The 23,673-nt window shown below is 43.0% G+C and overlaps 2 protein-coding genes across 2 annotated transcripts in view; one reads left to right on the forward strand and one right to left on the reverse strand.

Annotated features, from left to right (window-relative positions):
* The window catches only part of CDH23 (cadherin related 23), a 498,190-nt gene that overhangs the window by 127,066 nt on the left and 347,451 nt on the right, over nt 1-23,673 (reverse strand). The window contains exons 25-27 of the mRNA XM_077821918.1: nt 21,816-21,968; nt 19,061-19,174; nt 17,389-17,537 (exon numbers count right to left, since the gene is read on the reverse strand). Of these exons, the coding sequence (XP_077678044.1) occupies nt 17,389-17,537; nt 19,061-19,174; nt 21,816-21,968 (416 nt within the window). The remainder of the gene's footprint in view (nt 1-17,388; nt 17,538-19,060; nt 19,175-21,815; nt 21,969-23,673) is intronic.
* On the forward strand, nt 11,024-11,443 carry C7H10orf105 (chromosome 7 C10orf105 homolog). The gene has a single exon (XM_077821365.1). The coding sequence runs from the start codon at nt 11,024-11,026 to the stop codon at nt 11,441-11,443; it is 420 nt and encodes a 139-aa protein (XP_077677491.1).

The following is a 23,673-nucleotide window of genomic DNA, read 5'->3' on the forward strand; positions in this document are numbered from 1 at the left end:
GGGTGACAAAAATGACAATCAGCATAGAATGACTTCCAGATGGAGAGAGACCGGGGCTGCTTAGTTTAGACTGGGGATGAATAAGAGGGGGAATGAATGAAGTATACAGCAGTGAATGGTATAGAAAAGGGAAAAATAGGAGCACTCACCTGACCTTTCCCATAATGCAAAATAAAGGTGACATTAAATTAACTTAAATGGCAGAAAATTTAAAACTGATAGAAAGAAATATTATTTATGCAATAGAGCCAGTAACCTTTGGACTCAAATCATAGAGCTATCATTAAAGCTTCATGTAGATGATGAGACCATCCACAGTTACATTAGGTAGGATATATTATATATATTATGCTATATGTTAAATAGTTTGCCCTAAACATTTATGGTTTAGGGCAAAAACACCCTAGTTGAGGGGATTGTGAAGAAATGTCCTTTCTTGGCAGGTTATTCCATAATTGTCCATTATGGGGTTTTTTTGCATCATGCTCTGAAGCATCTGGCTCTTGCCAGTATCGGAGACAAGTTACTGGACTGGATGTATCACGGGAGGATAATTCCTATGTCCTAGATGTATAGTATTGAATGAAATGTTGCCAAGCACTTAGGGAGACTTTACATAATGGGTCCACCTGGTGTTTCTATGGAACACTGCAGGGTTTCCCCTCCTCATGAGCACTTTCCAGGAACCCACCCCCAATCATCCTTCTTGCCCCGCCTCTGCCTGACCTGCAGAGCTGCTACAGCAAATCTGCCCACACCACAGCTATTAGCAGCCTTCAAGCAGGATACTGAGGGGGTGGAGTGCATGATTGTCTAATGCCCCAGATGAATCAAAATTTTCTAATTTCCTTTCAAGAAGAGAAACAAATGCCCCTCTTCTCCCAATATGCAGAGGAAAAACAAGTGTAAATTGTGGCTATTGCTTTGCAAAATGACTGAAGTGAAAAATATGCATGAATGCACAGGAATTTGGGGAACTTCTCAAACATTTTTCATGGGCTGTTTTGCCATGTAGGTATAAAGGTTTTATTCTGCCAAGACTGTATGTTTTGGCTGAAAATGTTACTGAATATTCTGGTTTAACAAAGCAGAAAGGGGATTTGCAACAAAAACTCCCACAACCTCAAATCATCCAGCATCCTTCCTGTGTCACACTCAGACCCATGTCTCCGCTTCAGCGCCTGTCCAGTCCATATCCCACAGACACGCACCTTATAGCACAACTCAAAGTGCCCCCATTCCCTCTCCTCCATGCTGAGAAAAATACGATTATTAGACATTTCTAGCTGCAAGCACAAAGCTAGTTTTTCTGCTGGCAAAGGGCTGGCCAATGCACTCTGCTGCCTTTTCAGCTCCCCTTGCATGGTCTAATTTTCAAAGCACAACTTAGCTTGGTCTGGGTCCATTTTTACTTACCCCTGAGCTCATTTGGTCTGAAAAGGGGACCTATTTCCTAGTGAAAAGTGTGTAAAATATAGCATATTTTGGGATGATCTGAAACTATTTTCAAATTAGTAAGGACATGGGGGAAAAGCTCACATTTCAAGCAGCTTTGACGTTCCTGCCAAGCAAACTATTTAACATGCCTGTGCCATCAGGCTTTGAGTCTGTGAGCTCATTTCTGGGACAGGATTGCATTGGCTCTCTGTTACCATGCCTGGATATTACAAACCAGATAAAATAGAGGGCACTATGGATCAGAGATCTATGTCCGCTGGCTGATAATTCTTAAGCATATCCAGAATGTCTATGTGGTGATATCAACTTGCCTTCTAAGATGCTGGAGCTCCCTTCTCAGAAAAGCTGACCAAAGGAGAGGAGTCAGAAGAGGCAGTGATGAGGAAAACCAGAGGAAAGGGAAGAAGAGAAAGATTCTTAGCAGAGTTTAATGCAGTTCCTTGGGCTGCCATGCAGTGGGTGTGTTTAACGAGAAAAAGATTTCAGTTTTACAGTGAAGACAAAAAGGAGGGATTTTCAGAGCCCATAGAAATTAAAGGGAATTGGGCATCCAGTTCTCCTAGGCCAAGGTGAAAATCCCACCCAGAAAGATTTCCTCATCCACCTTCTGCACAGGATGTTTTTTCACAGCTCATCCCAGGTTATTTGATAAAGCCACAAGGGCAGGTATGCCCTGCGGGGAGATGTGCAAAATGGGTCAGCAGGTGAAAAGAGAGAGCTTTGGCTCTACAGCGATTGGCTTCCATCTGCATTTGTTAAGCTATTTGTTTTCTTATAAACTTGTTCGGCTGCACTGCCCAGCTTCGCCCTCTGCTGGAACTTCTGGTGAAATTGCAATCAGGTGCTTGCAATGCCACTAAAATGACGGTGAAGCAACAAATCCAGCATTATGGACTTTAAGCAGAGGATTAAGGAGAATGGAAGGTGGGCACGGAGAAATATTTGGTTAAACAAAGAGTCAGATTCAAATATCCTTAGTCATGGTGAGTAGTAACTTACTCTTCAAATAGTCCCGTTGATTTCAACAAAAGCTACTTGTGCAGTAAGCTACTACTCCTGGGGAGTGAAGGTGGAACAATCTGGCCCAAATAAATTTGATACTTCTCAAAATGTAGGAAAGGCACAAACCAAAATCCACTTTTCTAATAGGATAGATTTTTAAAGTTTTCTACAGTATGAAAATCCTGCTTTAAAGCTGCTAAAGGCAACTTGCCAACAACTATTTGTGACTTTTTCTGCTTGTTTTCTACATGAGAAATTTAGATCTAGTCTTCCCTGTTCTCTCCTGAAAGATTCTCCTTCCTTGGAAGTTTTTAAGGTCAGGCTTGACAAAGCCCTGGCTGGGATGATTTAACTGGGAATTGGTCCTGCTTCGAGCAGGGGGTTGGACTAGATGACCTTCAGGGGTCCCTTCCAACCCTGATATTCTATGATTCTATGATTCTATGTTGCTGACTGGAGAAGCAGCAGGATTAGGACATCACAAGTAACAACAGACAAAGTTGACAGGTTTCAGAGTAACAGCCGTGTTAGTCTGTATTTGCAAAAAGAAAAGGAGTACTTGTGGCACCTTAGAGACAGGAAATGGCCCAACTTGATTATCATGCACATTGTGTAAAGAGTTGTCACTTTGGATGGGCTATCACCAGCAGGAGAGTGAATTTGTGTGGGGGGGTGGAGGGTGAGAAAACCTGGATTTGTGCTGGAAATGGCCCAACCTGATGATCACTTTAGATAAGCTATTACCAGCAGGACAGTGGGGTGGGAGGAGGTATTGTTTCATATTCTCTGTGTATATATAAAGTCTGCTACAGTTTCCACGGTATGCATCCGATTAAGTGAGACAAAGTTGAGCAGCTGAGAGGGGCAGGGCTATTTAGTTGGACGGCTTAAATGTTAAAACCCATTTAATTCAAAAGGGTGGAAACACTTGGGAGAAACGATCTCTTTTGAAAGATACAACATTCCTTCTTTTGCAGCCAGTTCTGTGGTGAGTGCTCCAGAACAAACTGACAAGACAAGATGAGATACTCCCGGTATTTCTAAAGTAGATAGCAGGGAAAAAAAAAACCTTTAAAAAAAATGCCTTTAAAAAAAACTGTCAGGGCTTCTTTGCATATCAAAAAGCAGAAAGAATACACAAAGAATTTCCCTTTTGCAGGTTACCTTTAAAAGAGGGACCAATAGATACAGGACAGAAGAGAAAGGCCAAAAACAGGTAGTAAAAGGAGAGAGAGTTAAGCAGGAGAAAGAAAAAGCAAAGAAAGATTAGGGAATTATTTTGAGGAAAGGAAAATAGAAGAATGAAAAGAGTAGAAGAGAAAGTGTGTTTGAGAGAGAAGAAGAGAGTGCAAAGGAAAGAGGCCTGCTTCCATTCCTCCCCCTCCCCCAGCTGCTGATCCCAAATTGGCTCCCAGAGTAACCTAACTGACATTCAGTGAATAGCATCTAGCCACCAGACTGTACCATTCAAACTTTCCACAGGGGAAGGTGAGAGCTGCTTGAAGAATTACAATTTAGTCTGATATCCCTTCCCTAAAGGGACTACATCCAAACCTCCAAAAACAATACAATCCTAAGGAATGACCAAACGAGTTTGTTGATTCTAAAGTGCGGAGCTCTGTAGGTTTGGCTGGTTCATTTAAGTTGTTTTGGCTTTGTCTGTTCCTGCTATTCCCATCCTAGCTGCCATCTCTCCCCGCATCCTACCTTACCCCCCTCTTCCCTCCCCCAAGAAGTAAGGGACTGGAAGACAACAGAGAGCTATGGAAGGGCAAGCAGTAAGAGGGAAAAGACAGGAGAAGGTAGACAGCCCTGTGCAGCTTGAGTATTAGTGAGAGTATTAGTACAAAGCCAGGGGACCAGCTGCAGCCTCATGGGATTGTCCTGAAAAGATAACAGCAGCTGTAGGAGCACACAAGGGGGAAAATGATCAATCAATGATCTGCGCTAACTCTGAAGAGCTATCCTGCAGCCTGCGTTTTGCAGCATTTCTTGACAGCTTCTAAGGGAAAGGTCAGTGCTCTCAGGTCCTTCTAATCCGGGCAGCCTATTCCCTCTTCCCATCTTTCAAGTTTGATTTCACAAAGATCTGGAGAAAAGCAAAAGGCTTTAAAGCAGCCAGGGCATGAGGATGTGAGATGGTCTCAGATGCTGCTAAAATAAGGTGATCACAGTCAAACCTGATCATTCATGATCACGGTCCCCGTCCAGGAGGGAAACAGCTCTGTGAATGTATCGCTTACTGGTCTGCAGGTAGGGTTTTGGGGCAGTGGGCTGAGGAGATTAGTCAAAGGGAAACATATTTTAAGTGATTGTTCTGCATTGATTAGGTACTAAAATACTGAGTTTTCTGAAACTTTGTATTTGGTAGTATAAAACTGAGCCACTGAATTTTACATCCTTCTCCAGATAGGTAAAAGGTGGCTTTTTGTTTGGGTTTTTTGCAGTTTCTTTTCCATATTAAGGAGAGCTGGGGACACTTTCCTAGCGTTCACCAATTTCAAGATACAATGAGAAGGGAAGAGGAAAGCCCTTTTCCATCCACACTGTGTCACAAGTGCACAAGCCACTGAAAACGACTTTCTTCTAGCAAAAGATCAGAAAAGGTGATGAGAACTTGTGAAAACGACTGCAAAAATGCACAAACCCACCCCAGACCTGCTATTTGGTGAGACCGAGGAGAGGAACTTTTTGTTCCATATTTTATGATGTTCCAAAACTATGACTTTTTCACTTTTGTTGCGAACATTTTACAAAATGAAACCCTTCACAACCTTCATCTGCGTGCTATAAAGATGTGATCTGAATCTGAATCATGGGCATATGCCAGTCACTTCATACTATATTTAATCAGATGGGGCAATGTTTTGTATGGTGACTGGCAGATTGTTTGCTCTTCAACAGGCCTTTTATTAATACTGCTGGATTTCACTAGCTAATTGTGCCTGCTGTGGGAGCAATCACAGGATGGCAACTCTGGTGTGCAGGCAGGGCTGGGAGGAAATGGAGTGGCTAGTATTTTTAAAAATACTGCTGGGCAAATACGTTGTTAACATATTTACAGAATAATTTATCCAATTAATTTCCATGAGATTTTACAAAAAAGAAATTAAATTCTAAATTATTTGCCACCTCTAGTTGTATATGTGGCTGGATTGAATTCCACTTTCAATTCCAATGAATACATGCCAATTTTATATATACCAGGCACAAGTTGCTCAGCAGTAGTACAAAACTAATTTCAAATTGCTAGCTGCAGCGCTGGCCTGAATCTATCTGTTACCCAGAGCAGCCATTTCCTCCTGCACAGAACAGTGAACTGATGAAGGCCGTTGACTTTGTGTGGTAGCAAAGTGTCCCGCTTAGTATGTGGTATATGGGGGAAGTTCTCCTTCCTGCTCTGAAAGCCATTAATATGGAAAGTCCTTCACTCTAGTGAGTACCACACAACAGTTCCCAGCACTAGCTTGCTTTGGGGTCCAGGCTCTGGAAACACCATCTCAGAGACAGAGAGAGAGAGAGAAGGGCATGCAGCTGGGGAAGGGATGAGAGAGGTACAAGCAACTAAGGCAGGAAGCGATGAGATATAGGAAGGATCTGCAGAAAGAGAGCAGGAATATTTCTTCCCATACCTGCGAGTCTGTTTTAGTTTACCTGTGGATTAGGATGAGCACTCAGCAGGCTTTGATGGGAGAAGGGAAATCAATACACCGTCTCAGGAAAATAACAGTGGACATTAAATTGAGAGTGGACATTAGAGTGGAGGAAACAGACATAATGGCAATACAGACTGTGCACAAAGTTGTCTGATTTATCAGAGAGATTCCATTCTTCAGTTCAGAGCTCAGGGGCCAAATGCACTCAATTACAGCAGTGTAAATTTGGAGCATCTCCATTCAAGTCAGTGGAGTTGCAAGAACACTAGTTGTAACCACGAGCAGATATGGCCTACAGCTGCTAGCACAAGTGACTTATGTTTGCAAATCCCTTCGGGTATTCTCAGCCTGAGGTACTGGATATTGGCTGTGCAGCACTCTATACTGTCAAGCACAAGAATTCAAAGCTCTTGAGACAGATCTCCACAAATGAAATTCGCTTAAAATCTAACACATTTTGGTTTTTTTTTCTTTGCCTTCTGGTTTTTGAACCTCTGTGCTGTACATGGGTTCATGTTTTCAAGCTTGGCTCTGCAACCGTGAAGGCTAGGAATTTTCTTTTTCTTCCTTCCTTCCTTTTGAAAGCTGAGATTCTCATGTAATGACTTGAATCCAGGGACTGGGTCCTTAAGAAAAAATACCAAATATTGCAAGATTTGAAACAGAATCACAAGAGCTGGCAAGACTAATCTCTGGTAGTGTTCACGTGAGCCAGAACCCTGTGAATCATGCTGAGAATACCACTCTGGAAATCAAAAGGATTCCCAACTGACTCAGTCAGTGGAAGGAGGACATGACTCAAAACCTCCCTCACCCCCGTGGATGGCTGGGAATGGAACTGCCACTGAGGCCATGTGAAAGGAGTGCTTTGGGTCACTCTCCGGTGAACACTGACAATAATGCTGGTGGTATCCCTGGGGGGCACTCAGCTACTTCTCCAGTGGAGTTGTGGTAGCACGGCAGGGATGCCAGGGTGAGGGGGTGTGACATCTGGAAAGTTTGCATTTTTTTAACATGAAAAATCTTTCCACTGAAGGTAGGCAGCTGGAAACCTCCAGAAGCACATCTGAACTTTGTGAAGAGGACTTCTGACCTTTCAACTTTGCCACGTGCTAAAGGAAATAATCTGATATTGTGTAGGTAATTCGGTTCATGTGGTTTTCTTGGAGCTCTCCAAGTGAAGTCTGAGCTGTTTTGGCCGCAGCAGGGCAGCTTTGGAAACTACAGGTAATGTGGTGGCTTTTCCCTACTTGTATTGAGGGCAGTTTCTCCATCTGAAATAATTGTGAATAAACGCCTTTCATGAGAACCACCAGAAGGTGCGGGAAGGGCAGAGGCTGAAACAAAAGCAAACACATATCTTACCAACCTGAAAAAAGAATTCCATTGATGGGGGAAGGGACCGCCTCAGATCTGACATGACATTTAGTAAGATAAATGGGCCTAAGAAGCGATCCAGGGGAATGAGATTCTGACAGTGTCACAGGGGGACTGCATTATAGCTGTGTACATTGAATCTTAAGTCTGGTCACTCTCCATATGTTCTTCATCATACTAAATAGACACCGTCAGCCACAAGTATTGTTAGGGAGGGACTGGTTGGTTAAGTCATTATTAACGCTGGAATATGATGTGATTGCTTAATGATTGAGAGAGAGAGAGTGTATGTATGTAAAATGCTGTTGTCTTTTTTATTATAATTAATAGATATGCCTTAAAACTTTATAGACATTTAAAAAATTGTGGATTTTTATATTTTCACGTGTTTAAAAATGTTAGGACTGCATATTGTGGCATTCTAGAGTATTTGTATAGCAAACATTTTGCAATCGTGATTTAATCTTTGTAGAAATATGCAGCAGAATATTTTTCCAACTCTCAGTGTCACTGGTGTCAGGATATAGTGTCGTTCACACGCAGAATGGATTTGCTATATTGGATGTAGGGATTAAGCTAAAAGCTGCAAGTAAGCATGACTTAGCATAGTTACTTTTCCTGCTTCTCTCATAGAAATGGGGAGTTAGACTGTGAGTTGGATAGCTCCTCCCCCGCCACCTTGATAACTGTCCACCATGTCTGTTTCAACAGTACAAGCCTCAAGCTTCTATAAAAACAGCCATTTAAATGTTAGCTTCATAGATAAACCATCAAGGATATATGTGGGAAATATCCTATATCGTTCTGTGCATGTTGCTTGATTCAGCTTTCATTTGGATAAATTCATTATATAGTTAAGTCTCTCCACTGACTTTTACACCTGGGAGTTGCCTCTTTATCAATGGCTACCAGCACTTCCACTGAAAACCACCAACTGCAGCCTAACTCTTAGCTGTGGGTCAGACATTGGCCCAGTTTTGCCTGCTTTGCACTGCTCTGGCAATGCAAAGCAACAATAATGCTGGCTTAGATGGCTGGTGAAGGATCCCACTAGCATGGGGGATTTCCTGAGTGATACCGAGCTGCTGTAGCTGCCCCTAGGCTAACTTCTTTACTGGTCCTCAGTGTAGGGGGCATGACTGGGGAAAATTTTTTTTTTTTATAAGCTGGCTAAGGTGTAAAAATTTTGAAGGAAACTAACTCATTAGCCTGATATGAAAAACAGGGTTCTAAAGATAAAGAGAGAAAAAGATAGTCTTGTGGCTAAGGCATTGAACGGGATCAAGAGATCTAGGTACAATTCCTTACTCTGCCACAGATTTCCTGTGTGACCTTGGACAACCACAGAATCTCTCTGTCCCTCAGTTCCCCATCTGTAAAATGGGGATAACAGTACTTCCTTTGTATGTCTTGCTTATTATAGGCAGGGGGGCAGCATTGCCTATTATTAAGTGTACCAGGCATTTTGCATTATAAGTTGCTGTTTTCACTTACTTATAACTTTGTCAAACTTCAACCATCTGGGCTGACATTTTCCATACTGGATGTCTGCCTCAGACTGAATTTGTTTGGAAAATTTCAGCCAAAATGGGTCAGCCATTTCTGGGAATGAGGCTATGGAAAAGTACATTGTTTTGCTCCTGTTAAATTCTTGAGACCTTTTCTTTGAAAAGCTCTAGCTCCCGTTTGGAGCAGGAACTTGAAATTTGGCAGGAGATGGCCTTTCTGTCAGGGATTGTGCCTTTGCCCTCCCTATGGAAATCTGTCTTGATTTGGCCATGTTATAAGCCTTTCAAAAAATCGCAGCAATAGCGATGAAACCCCCTGGCAAAGAGTTCCATCTCCCTCTTCTGCTCGTCCACACATTGAATGACAACCTACTATTGCTATCAGTTACTTCAGGTCCACATGGTTGATCCACCCCCACTGACAATGCATGTGGGTGTCATTTTGATGCCACATGATGGAATTTCTGTTTTTTCAGTTTGCGTTTTTTTTTTAAAAAAAACAAGGACATTATCTATAAAACTACATTAAAATAACATTACTAAGTTTGCAAAGTCTAGCACTCAAAATCAAGAAAATGCCAGAATTAAGGTTGCCTGTGTATATGCATTATTGAGAGTCTTAAATGACATGATCACAAACTATTTTTTTCCACAGCAACCCTGCCCCATTCAGTGCACAGGATAGACAGTCCTCACTTGATGAACTGCTTATTCAAGATTTTGTTTTCTCCTCCTTGTTCACCATGTGGCCTCATGTATTATTGACTGTGTTGGGGCTTCTCAGGGCTACTGTAATATAATTATAATAAACCAATTAATAATAATTTTAAAAATATTTACCCAGCCCTTATATTTCTTGAAAATCCAAGCAACTCAGTGATGAAAAGAAATACATCTGAATTTTAAAATGAGTGTTTGAGAATGAGTTCACATAGCTGCATGGTTGTACTAAATGCCTTTAGAATGGCCTTGGTAGCAACATTTTCTGGAGTTTCACTGAAAAAATCCCAAAATTATCCGAACCTCCCCCCAATTATATTTGGTGAAAAATTCTGGTGAATCAAAAAGACATTCTCTGTTTAAAAATGTTTTGATGGAAATGTTTCGACCAGCTCTAGTATTCCCTTACTTACACTTCGCTGCTGAGCTTTATACAATGGAGTTCCACTGGAATAGCCGCACTAGAGATGTGACACGCTAATTACCCAGGGCAATGCGGGAGGGGTGTGTTTTGCTCCACGTACCAATATGTGGCTATATATTCCCTTTAACAGATATTCCTGTCAGGGGGCTCTGTTGTTTTATATATCTGTATTTTAGTTCAGTGCACAGAAACTGTATTTAATAGATCTAAATTCCACCTTTTGTTGCACTGTCCCTACTGGTGTCTTGGAACAAACAGTTCCATAACCTTATGACACAGGCTTGCAGCCCTGTACTTCATTTCTAGAGAGTCCAAACTCTGGACTATCAGCCAGGGTCATTTAATTGACTAAAAATAAAAAGCCAGCTGCTTCTTAGAAGGTGTCTGAGTTACGAGTGAAATGAGAAGACGTGCACTTTGCCCACGTGATGATGGGCCTCATGGAAACTTCACCTACCCTCACTTTTACTGGGGCCAGTGGAAGCTTCCTGCATCGTGTTTTTAGGTGCATTTTAGTACTGATGAAAGGTGCTGGGCTGGCAGCCTGGCAAACTGAAGTCTTCTCTTTATCCAAGGAACACATATATGACATGAATCTCACACACTGGCGTACTGATGTGCCTCAGCCCAGTTCTGGAGGAACCATCCTCTAAGGATAAGAAGGTCATTCCACTTCTAATCCCAAGTCGTCGTAGTCCTCCTTGCTGACGTTACCCACGTCAGTGCCAACTGGCACCAGTCATGAGGGTGGTGTTGGTGATGTGCACACCTCTATGGCCTGAGGCCATCAGTCAATTTTACAACAGCTATGGAACCGCTTCTAGATGGTAATAGTTTAAATCACCTTATTTCTGTTCATGTTCTGCATTGCAGGAAAGATGAACACAGAGGATGTTGGGAATGAGACCTCTCCAACACCTAGTATCCTTGGATTCCTTGTAACCACCACCAAGTTGGTCCCACTAAGTCCCGTGCCCCCAGGGGAGAAGCCAGACCCTTTGCCTATTATCATCGCACTCATCTGCATCTTTCTCCTCCTGGCTACCTGTCTTATCTTTGTCACTCTCTGCAAACCAGCAGCACTCGACCAGGCCCGCTATGGGCCACATGAATGCATGCCCTACCACCCAGAGGATGCCAGTGAACCACAGCTAAGGTTCTGGAAGCGACTGGGCTCCCTAAGGCGTTCCATAAACAGCTTCAGGCGGACCCAGCCTGTCTCTCAGCACCATCGGACCTGCTCAAGAATGCCACCAGCCACCCAGGACTGGGACTTCATGGAGTCCACTAAAATGTGACAACTGTTTCTCCACCATTCTGCTGCAAACACCAACTCATCTCATTGCACAAACACCCCATTCACTGCTATCAATGAGATCTCAAATCATCCAATACCACTTTGCAGAGCACAGAGTCAGGGCAGAGACCTTGGGAGAGCAGAGTGGCAGCAATTCCCGTACCTATGGAAATCTCTCAAGGAGTCCCACAGCCCACAATGTGGGAGCATGAAGTTTGTAAAGACCAGCTGATGGAACCAGATTACACCAATGTGGTACTGTTTCTTGGGACCCTACAATCTGGAACTAACCAGCAGTGAGTGACATAAGACCAGCAACATCTGCTGGGGAAAGCATTTGACAGAAGGCATCACTAATTCTAAGGCTCCTTGCAAAGTGTCTCCCTGGGGTTAAGGTGTCTATTTCTCCAAGTTTTGGTAGTTTGAAGTTTTTCCTCCATCTCCTTTACTGTAAAGACCCAGGGGTGCACATGCTGATGTTAAAATATCTGCCCTCTGTTCATTAACAGAAGCATTAGGGTATGTCTACATGTAAACCACAACAGTGGCACAGCTGCACCTCTGCAGTTGCATTCCTATAAGGCTTCAGTGAAGACACTACATACAACAACAGGAGGGGTTCTCCCATTGGCATAGGTACTATGCCTCCCAGAGTGGCAGTAGCTAGGTCGATGGGAGAATTCTCCCATTGACCCAGTGCTGTCTAGAGTCAGGGTGGGTATATCGGCTTATATATCGGCTTAACTGTGTCACTCAGGGGTATGGATTTTTCACACCCCTGAGCAACATAGTTATAATGACCTAATTTCCTAGTGCAGACCAGGCCTTAGCCATTACAGCTCTTAGTTCATGGAGAATAGAAGCTCTCAAAGGTTTTGCCAAAGTCAGATAAAGACCCCAAACACAACTGTTTTACTTATGAAGAAGCACATGGTCCCTGTAAGTCAGGTGTGGGACTGTGGCTAAGTGGCCCTGTTCAGTTCACTGTATATACCTGAGCCAGTACAGGTGGAGGGAAGCAGACCCAGTGCAAGGCACTGTGTTGAATTTGCAAGGAGGTGATGGGAGGAAGTGCCTTGCAGGTGTTGCATTCAGACCAGATCTCCCTTCAAATATTCAGCAATAGCTGATTCAGCACTTGGGCTGCCACCATTTTAAAGTTTGTTCTCTGGGACAAACAGGTCATGGCCTGATGCTGAGCCACCGTGTCACATCCCCCCACCCATGCCACCCCACAATGCTGTGATACATCACTGCCACCTTGCGTAAAAACATAACATGCTGACATTGTGTCAGTCTGGATGTTTTCTAGGAACCAATAATGTCCTTCAATCCTCACTTGCAACACATGTGCCATTTTAAAACAAGGACATACAAGCTGGGCTCCAAATGGTGCTGTTTGAGCACACTTTGTGGTGGAGGGCCCCTGCGCCTTGTGAGGGAGAAGACAAAGAAGGGAAAAAAGTAGTGAGGATACTGGATCCCTCTCTAGGTCACAGAGAATAGGGAGTTCATTAACCCCTCTCCTCCCCCCATATTCACCAAATTCAAACATTTTCTTGAGGGCTCACTTATTTGCATCATCTGCATTAAGCACTAGCCTTTAATACTAGTAAGGAAAGTGAAATAAATGCTATTCTAAGCATTTCTGCTGGAAGCCTTGAGAATTTCTAACACGGGTGTCCCTGGGATCTTTTGTCTTTTAACCACTAACAATGCCCCTTTCTGGGACACACTGTGAAATGGAGCTTGAGGATGGGTGGAAGAGGATGTGAAATGGTGTTACTTCAGTTTTAATATGTGTCTTGAATATTGCAATTAAAATATTCAGGGTTGCTGTTTTCTGGTCTGAAAGGGGTAGGTCCAAATGACACCCATGGGAAGATTTCACAGATAGCTTAGAATATCAGGGTTAGAAGGGAACTCAGGAGGTCATGTAGTCCAACCCGCTGCTCAAAGCAGGACCAATCCCCAATTTTTGCCTCAGATCCCTAAATGGCCCCCTCAAGGATTGAACTCACAACCGTGAGTTTAGCGGGCCAATGGTCAAACCACTGAGCTATCCCTCCCCAGTTAGAAGGTGCTGCTTGGTTTCTTTTGAAGAATGTTGGGTAAGTCATGTAACATCTGTATCAAATGACTTGGGCAAGAGAGCAACAATCTCACTGGCTAACAAACACTGCGTCTAAGATGAGTGACCCAGGGTAAATCTATTACAGAAGTGTATTTCCTGAATTGACGTGTAGTCCTTTTAAGCAGATGTATTCCTTTATGTTTTCTATTGTATTTTACATTTTTGTGTCCTTACAAGCTTATTCTTTTAGCTGGTTTATTCTGGAACTGGGGCCTCATTATAATTCTGTAATGGTTTGGAGTTTGTGCATGGAAAATGTCTTCTCTCAGCTGGCCTATTCCTAAGCAGGTGTGTGCTAAATAAGCTCCACTGTACTCACTCTCTGTTCACCATGTAAAGTCTATGTACTCATCCTTGTGACACAATCTGTAGGTTGTTATACGTTTATATGTAATCATGGACTCCACAAATGTCTACTGAAAAACCACTTCAATAAATAAGCAGCAGGTTCAGGTAAACATGCTTGTGAATGCATTAAAAGGGCCTCTGGAGGGTTTCAACCACTGGCAAGTTGGCTGTGCAAGGATGAGCCCCTCATTTCTGCTGTAAAGGACATATGACTAGCACGGTAATCTACCTTCCCTTTCCCAAAGAAGTTCTCTAAAAAGGGCAGTATAAATAAACATAGCACGTTTGTATCTTAGGGACAGGTTTTCCAAAAAGCTCCACACCCGGCAGCTCCCATTTAGCTACTTAAATGAAGTGGCCATATTTTCAAAAGTGCTCAGTGCCTAGCAATGGAGAAGCGCTCTTTCCACCGAGCATCTTGAGAACAATGAGAACTGCTAGGTTCTCATTTAGCCCGAAGGGTTCATGACACACAATTTAAAACACGGGGAAACATTAAGAGAAAGGAGAATGCATCTTCTTTAACTTACTCAGCTGTGAACATTTATTTTAAACGAAACCCACAAAATTATTTGTTTCCTGGGTTTGTTTATATCATCACTCTGACATCATTTAAACCCAGTTTAATGTATTTCATTTCCTTTTGGTTTTGTTTCAGGGAAAACAAGCTTTCCTGGAAGGTCATTAAAGCCTGTTTTACAGGCAAATTCTCTGGGATTACCACCTTCTTTCCTTTCCAGACTTTCATGTGCATTTCATTTCAGGGAGTATTTTAGAAAACATTGTATTGTCTTCTGTAGGAAAGCCGTGACTACCAGGTTCAGTTTTGTTTCCTAGTTATTATTGCGTTGCTCCACAATATGTTATTATCAAAAGACAGGCAATCAGAACAGTTTCTGCATAAACACAGGGCAATTGTCAAACATGTATGTTCCTTCTGTTTAAAAACATCTTTTGATTTGCAAACATATTTTTGTTTCAAACTCATCAAAAGGGGCTAATCCACGTGATGAGACAGGGGCCTGGCAAGTTTGATAAGGAAAAACAAAGTAAAACACATTTTGAAGGTAAAGTATGGCCAGTCTATGCTCATCCAGATCAAATCCATCAAATGAATGAAAATAGGGTTAAGTTATGGGATTGCGCAGACTACATGAATTCCCGTAGGGGGTCTGAACAGCATCACTACATTACCCCGAAGCAGAAAGTTAATGCTGTGGCTGCTCCTCCAGAAGGGAGAGGGCTGGTTACAAAGATGGGGGAAAGTCCTTGGCACCCACCAAGATTCCTTTGTGCTTCCAGAGTGGCACAAAAGAAGCCTGTAGTCAGGTCTATGTGGGAAACTGAGGATTCCCCTTGTATGGGAGAATGCTCAGTGCTGAAAAACTTGCACAGGGAGCTTTATACCACTTGCTCCTCACTTCCTGGTGCAGAGGGTGTGGCCAGTGCAGCAGGGCAGAGATGGAGTACAATGTACTTCAGCAATCCTGGGCCAGCAGAACAGTCCCCAGTACCTGGAAGTTAGAGGCTGCTCTAACTTCACCGGGGCTGGTTTGCCTCCTAGCCAACCCTAAGATCAGGACAGGTGGAAAGAAAATGCATTACGAGAGAGCTTCATGGGGCTTGAGTGCAGCATCATAATTCTTGGCCTTTGCCTGGAAATGGGAGGTCGAAGAGGAGTCTGCAGGTGTATGTGAATACACACTTGAGAGAGGGACGTTTCCACCCTTACCCATAAGAACCTGGGTGTTACAGGTGTCCAAGTACAGACTGGTTACCAGCCCCATAACTAAGGGTGTCTTCATTATTCCCTCAAGGCAATCAGACATGCTTTGCAATCTCTTCCCTTTTGTCCACGGGGGGTAAAGGCTGGAGTCATCCATTTTTTACTGATTATATCTTTTAAAATAGTTTGCTTCTGGACGTGGAGCTGAATTGACAGCCTGGAGAGCAGGGTCCCATATGAATTCAGAGATCAGGCACAACATGGGCAGCAACAGAGCCCAGTACTTCTTCCACGCTGCCCTGGTAACATGACTTGGCACTGATCTAGAGGGATCAGCTCTCGGGTAAAAGAGCAACTTAGTCTCCAGGCCTATTCAACCCTCGGATTCTCTACCTATGTATTTAGATGTATATGCACAGAATAAAAAGGGAACCAACTGTTATGCTCTGAGCACACTGGCATAATTTAAAAACTACCCACACATCAGAAATAATACTGCAGCATAGCTGAGGCACAGCAAAGCCATTCAGCATAACCCAGACATAAAAAGCTAAAATTCAGACAAACAAGAGCACCATTTGTGGTGATTTTTTTTCTGTAGGGTTACATGTTCACTAGGAACTACTCAGACGGAACTCCTTTCACAGATGGCACCTTTAATAAGGGCCATTAGATGATAGTGACTTTCAGTTACTACCAACCTGGGTGGGATTCAACTAGTGACCAACAGGTGAAAGGCTCCACTATTTTTTTCCCCAGTGAATCAATTTGCCATCTCCTTCTCCTCCACGTGACAGGGACAAAGCCCTGTCACCTCACTGCCCCTTTTCCAGCACTAAGAGATGCATTAAAGGCATAAGAAGGCCTCACAGTGCATACTGCAAAGACTCCTTGGTGCCCGCTCCAGAAAACATTTGGTTTTGAAGTGAGGTTGGAAACCCTCAAAGGCTGAGTGAATACATGCATTCATTCCCCAGCTCATTCAGCCATTCAGCTCTACTGATGGCTAGTTCCAAAGGGGAAACAAAAATAAAAATGAGACTCCAAACCCTTCTCTCTCTCTCTCTCTTTGAAAATTTTATATCCTCTCAGCCTGTTAGCTCACTGGGAGGAGAGAAAAGACACTGCAGCCTCAGCCAGTGTTGCAATGAAAGCGGCTCTGTACTGTGGCACTAGTTGCCTGCTATTGAGGCCTGTCTCCTTTCCTATCTCACCATGGAAAATGTTACTTTACCCAAGCAGAATGGAAAATTTCAGAGTGCAGCTCTACTGCTGCTATGTCCATAGCCACATATACCAGCTGGGCGGGAAAGAGAAGAAAGGCCAAAGAAAGAGAAAAGAAGAGGCTTTCACAAGCAGAGTTTTTTTTCCCCCTCAAGAAGTGGGGTAAAGCAGTTTCCTGTTTTTCCTCTTCCAGGGTACCCTCCCATTCCCTGCCTTGCTCAGCATCCAAAAAATGAATGACTTCACTTGCCCAGCTTACTTTCTCCCAGCCTCTCTCTGGTGTTTTTAGTTCATCAAAGGAGAGGAAGGTCTGGCTAGTGAGTGTATAGTATGGAATAATCCTAGACTAGCAGGGAGATGGATCATAGCCAGAGGTGGAAAGACCTGTTAAGTTCTGTACATCTTTGTCTTTCCAGCTAACAGTCAGAACGTGGCAAGAGTGAAGGGAGGTGAGATTCTCTTTCACACAGTAACACTCTTCCTTTGGAGCCTGAGGGACAGGAGGGATACATGCCTGCACTATGCTGCTGGAGTCTGGGATGTTCTCAGGTACACTGGCCTCGTAACTGCTCTGAAGAAAGATAGGCCGATTGTCATTGACATCTAGTACAGTGATGTGCACAGTGGCTGTCCCAGTCCGCCTGTTCCCTGTGGGGCCATTGTCTGTGAAGAATAGAAAACACAAGGTGGTCCATCTCACCTCTTTCCTTCTCCCAGACAGGAAGCACGTACTTCTCTTGTTGGGTGTTCACTATTCGTTGAGGATTACATTTCTACAAGATGAAAAGGCCTTTCCTCTTCTTACACCAAGAGGTGGGCCACAAATGAGGGAGCTCCAGTTCTGCCACACCTTCCACAGGGAAACAGACTATGGCATCATAAAAAATGCATGCACACCTACATTCTACACGGAATGGCCAATTAATCATCCATTAAACTGAAACTGTGAAAAGAAGGAGGCCCACATTTTCTCTCTCTGCCCCCAAACTCTCTTTTCTTCTTCATCTTCTGTGCAATTTCAAAATCCATGCAATTATTTTTCCTTTTAAAGCAAATGTTCTTTTTCAATTAACCAAAAGAAAAACAGAAAAACAGCATCAGAGCCCAGCTCTGATGCAGCAGCATAAATCAATACGCATGACAATGCAGGAAACAAAATGATGGCATGAAAATGCAGTTTGGTTTCAAGACTCCAAGGTGTTACCATGAGCAATGAGAAATAAGAATTTAACATATTTTTAAAAACATACCTTAACACTTATCAGTTTTAAATACAGCAAACTGGGGGCCAGGAGACCTGGCAACTTAGAAAGACAGACACTCTGATAACTGCCTGAGGATCAGCGCTTATCCTTTGTTATTTCAGAAACGGTCACCAAATATCCAGCTGACTTGTATTACCAAATGCCAGCGTAACCCTGCATGGGGTTCTTTGGAGATGGAAGGAGACAGAGGAGTTCCCTCTGCTTCTATAGCTAAAAGAGGGCCAAAATCCATAAGAGGGAGATAATATTATCCACAGCTGCAAACACTGGGAACTGCTGGTCTCCCAATATTGTTCCACCCCCTATATCATCTGGTTTTCACATGCATTCCAACAGTTTTCTAGTCTATAGAAAATTCCTACCTTGCCATTTATCTCCCCTTCCAAAGGCCAAGGCTCCTATAACCTAACACAGCACTGTAAGCCCTTGGTGATAATGGCCAGAAAATAGTTGGCACTGAGTTCCTTTGATCATGCCAGCTGGCTCCACAGTGTTAATCTGGCAGTAAGTGAATCAGGTTTTGGCATGGCACTTTCAGACTGATCTTGTTTCACCATAATTCCATAGTGAATATTTTCATTACGGCGGGATATACAGTAACAAGAGACTGAACTGCTTCCTTACTAGAAGGAGGGCTTCCCCCCCCCGATCACAGTAGACCAGTGCAGGGAAAGCCCTGGACTGAATGAACACAAATAAAGAATCCCCCTGCCACCCAGTAAAGGCAGGTCCCTCCACACTGGGGCTGAGATATATTAACAGAAGTGGGACAGGAATCATTATTAGTAAAACACATCTACTGACATTGACTTACATGGTGCTTACAGACAGTTCTCTCTCTCTCTCCAATGCACCCCAAGGAAGGCTTGTATATAACCTAAATTGATTGTTTGAATAACAAAAACTGAGGGAAATCCTTACCTATAGCCTCCAGGACTAGGGTATATGATGCCATAGTTTCTCTGTCGAGATTCACTACTGTTCTGACCACACCATCTCTGAAGCCAACACTGAACTTACCATCCTGATTTCCACCTGCAGAAAAGCAAATGAAAATGTTTCAGAGACAGAGTGAGAAAACAGACACAAATTAAACAGTGACTGGAAACCTAACCAATATATTCTATTGGGAAAACACCACAGTAAAACCAAGGAGGGCTTTCTAGTTATGGCTCCATCTAATGGATGACAACACAATTATTACGCTGTTTGGCTCTTGAGAGCTGTTGGGAAGACATGTTTTTAAAATCATTATTGCACAACATTGTCTTGTATCTACTCTGACAGATCACATGAAGAAAGCAATCTCCAGGATACTGGATAAGGTAACGCAACTAAATTATGTCAACTGAAAGAAACATAGCACGTTTCCCACGACCCTCACGGCTGCCCAATGTAATGCAATTAGCTCAATCCCTCACACTACTCAGCGCAACACATTGCTACCCAAGTAACAAACCAAATGTCACAATGCTATGAGTTAATCAGTGCAAACCAACATAGCATGTCCTGATCTGCAACTCAGTCAGATACACCAGAACAACTCCATATCTGCCATATCTTTCAAAGAGGATGGGAATGTTTTATATGGTAAAGAATGAACAGGCCAATGACTGCAGAAGTAAATGGCTCCCTTTTCCCCATCCCTCCAACTACTGACCCAGGGCCTTTATTAGACAGGTTACAGCCCCAACACAGGTTTTGGGAAATGCTGTGCTAAGTAAAGAAAGCCCAAATGGACACTTTCTGCCTCTGAAGAAAAGTGGGTTATTTCATACAATTTTCATAGTGTCCTTTTGGAAATACATATGTATTTTTTTTTCTCGCTGGACCATAGGGACTGTGGGACAAAACACAGTGCAGCTATAGTAAGAAGAGTGATCATAATGTGATGTTACTGGTTTCTCTGTGTTTCCCTCTTCATGTCCAAGTCACATGTGCTCACTTTGCAAGTCAAAGTACTGGAAGGGATTTTTTTTTAACTGCAGGTGCAGAAAACTCAGCTTGGGATGTGAAGACCAAGTTGTGGAGTTTATTTTTGGCCTTTTTCTTCACTTTCAGTATTAGAGATTCTGCAACTAGAACTCAACTGACTATTTTGGTGATGAATCCAGTTTGCTCTCCCATCACACTGTTGGCTCTGCAGTATTAACAGAAACAAAAGCATGTTTGTTTCAGTAATGGGAGTGGATACAACCTCAGAGGGGGAGGGATATGGTATTTTATATAAGAAAGTGCTATTTTTACAGACATGCTTCCAACCATAAATGCACTTTAAATGAATTGTGCCTTATGACTTAGTCGCATATCTCACAGCTGCACTCAGCCAATCCTCTTGCTTTCATGATGTTGAGAGGCAAGATGTGGCAGGGGGAGACCTGGAAAGAGTTCTGGTTCTGATTTAAACCAAAAACATATGAGTGAGAATCAGAATGTATAAGAAGAATGCAGAGAAGTCATGCAGGTACAGCATTCTATCCCGGCTAAAGGATGGGACTACTTAACAGCTAAAGCGAATACAAATTTGGGGCATCATCCTCACTTTTGTACAGAAGAGGGCGATAATGCACAACATTTGGAACCTCTGGAGAGAGCAGAGCTTATGCGTGGAACATCATTCCAAAGCTTTTCAGAAGCATGAACAACAAACTTACTGTCTTGTATATCAAAACCACACAGCAAACTCCTCAGAGAGCACCATCTCCAATAACACCTACAAACACCACAAAAACATCGCCATCAAATAGACACGTGCCACCTCTGCAAACCAAAACATCCTTCTCCACCTCTCCCATACAGAACACATCAGCACATTCACATTCCCTCTAGCTCCTCTGTCCCCATGCCATTGCCAGCATTCCCACTACTCCATGGGGGTGGAGCCATCTTAATAAGGAGTTTCAAATGTCTATTTCCCCATCCCTGGGTGTCACTGGAAGTTGTGACCAGCTGCAGCTTGTGCCTCCCCTCCAGAGGGTTGGGTCTACTCAGTGCTAGGTATAGTTGGAGTTATGACCGGAGTATTCCAGAAAAATGGAAGTGGAAAGGGACCTGAATCTAACAGCTATATCAACCGTGCCCTACGAGATAGGAGGCGGCACATTTTCATGTCAAAAAGAACAGGAGGACTTGTGGCACCTTAGAGACTAACAAATTTATTAGAGGATAAGCTTTCATGGGCTACAGCTCACTTCATCGGATGCATAGAATGGAACATATAGTAAGAAGAAATATATATACACATACAGAGAACGTGAAAAGGTGGAGTAAGAGATGTCATCTTCCATGCCTGCCTGAATACAGCTCCCTTGGCAATGCTTCACCTGACCTTGCAAAGGAGACCAACAATTCCTGCTTCAAGCCCTCATGCTCATGTTGTGCAGACACACACAGCTGATTACGCTTTCAGGTTGATGAAGCATAGATAATTCTCAGCCTCAAACAGTTTTTCAGTCATTTGCAAAGCATCATAGGAAAATGTAAGCAAATCAGCCTTGCAAAGCAACAGCAGATGAAAAGCCCTTTTGGCTGTCTGATTTGCATATGTTTTACCCACAGTGCTTTGCATCGTGACTCTGGAACAGGTCTAAGGATGGATTGGTGTTCTCCACTGCACAAAGATTAATGGCACAGCCAAGATATATCAAAGATAAGAAAGCGTAGAAATATTTGGTACCAGTGATGAAGTAACTGAGCTCAGCATTCAGACCCACATCAGCATCAGTGCAGTTCAGACGGACCACTTTGAAGTCCCGGCGTATGTTCTCAGGTAGGGAGACATTGTAGACAGTTGGGAAGAAGGTGGGGTTCTCGTCATTCACATCCAGAACTGTAACAGACAGCGGAGGGTCAAGTATGCCCCTTGCCTATGCACCCAGTTAAATCTGCTGTTCTTAAAAGGCCACTGCCAACTACCAACCTCTCAAACTCATCCCTTCACTGGTGATTGTTCTGAACTTTCCATTTTTACAATTCCTTTATTGTTATTTATTATTTGTATTGAGGGGTTGCCTAGAGGTGCCACTCAGGATCAGGGCCCCATTGTGTTAGGTGCTGTACAAACACAGAATGAAAATACCATTCCTGCCCTGAAAGGCATACAAGAGTTTATAGTACAAGTAGTTTCTCAATCAGCACAGGACAGGAGATATTCTGAGGGACAGACATACAGAGACAGTCCCCATTGCTTCTCAGGGCAGGAGGGAAGAGAATCTGGGGCCTAGAGGTAGATGGCCTAGCCAGCTCCTGGTGCATGGCAGAGAGGATGCTGGGGCTATAGGTGCAGACAAAGATCCTGCCACACATTGGACTTAAGGAACTGTGGGGTTATTTCTTAATCATGTTTATCGTAGGCTCTAAGCACCACAACGTAATTAAATGTAACATCCATGTAGGGAGAAAAATGCCAAATAGACTCACCACCATAGAATTTAACTTCAAAAAGGGGAGCCACACAAAAATGAGGAGGCTAGTTAAATGGAAATGAGAAGGAAGAGTCACAAGGGTGAAATGTTTGCAGATTACATGGAGACTATTTAAAAACACCATAATAGAGGTTCACACTAAACCTATGCACCAGATTAAAATAAACAAGCAAAAATACATCAAACTGTAAGAGGACCAAAAAACTAAAAAAACTAAAAATGCCACCATGGCGAAACAGCAGAGTGAACCAGGCAGTTAGAGGTAAAAGGGCATCCTTTAAAAATTGGAAGTCAAATACTAATAAGGAAAATAGAAAGGAGCATAAACTCTGGCAAGTCAGAAGTATAATGAGGCAGGCCAAGAAAGAATTTGAAAAGCAACTATCTAAGGACACAACAACTAACAGCAATTTTGTTTTTAAGGTACATCCGCAGCAGAAAGGCTGCTGAACCGTCAGTGGGGCCACTGAATGCTCGAGGCGCCAAGCGAGCACTCAAAGAAGACAAGGTAATTGAAGAGAAGCTAAACTAATTCTTTGCATCGGTTTTCCCTGCAGAGGATATGGGGGAGATTCCCACAGGCAAGCCATTCTTTTCAGGTGACAAATCTGAGGAACTGTTCCATACTGAGGTGGCAACAGAAGTGGTTTTGGAACAAACTGATACATTAAACAGTAATAAGTCACTAGGACCAGATGGTATTCACCCAACAGTTTTCAAGGACCTCAGATATGAAACTGCAGAACTACTAAGTGTTGTATGTAACCTATCACTTAAATCAGCCTCTGTGCCAGATGGTTGGAGGGTAGCTAATGTAACACTTGTTTTTAAAAAAGGCTCCGTAGGTGATCTTGGCAATTTCAGCCTGTTAAGCCTAACTTTTGTCAACCAGACAAATTGGTTGAAACTATAGTAAAGATCAGAATTATCAGACATAGAGACAAACACAATATGCTGGGGAAGAGTCAACACTGCTTTTGTAAAGGGAAATCATGCCCCACGAATCTATTAGAATTCTTTGAAGGAGACCACAAATATGTGGACAAGAGTTATCCAGTGGATATAGCGTACTTGGACTTTTAGAAAGCCTTTAACAGGGTCTTGCACCAA

This window comes from Eretmochelys imbricata, chromosome 7, assembly GCF_965152235.1.
Source record: "Eretmochelys imbricata isolate rEreImb1 chromosome 7, rEreImb1.hap1, whole genome shotgun sequence".
In the NCBI taxonomy this organism is placed as follows: Eukaryota; Metazoa; Chordata; order Testudines; family Cheloniidae; genus Eretmochelys; species Eretmochelys imbricata.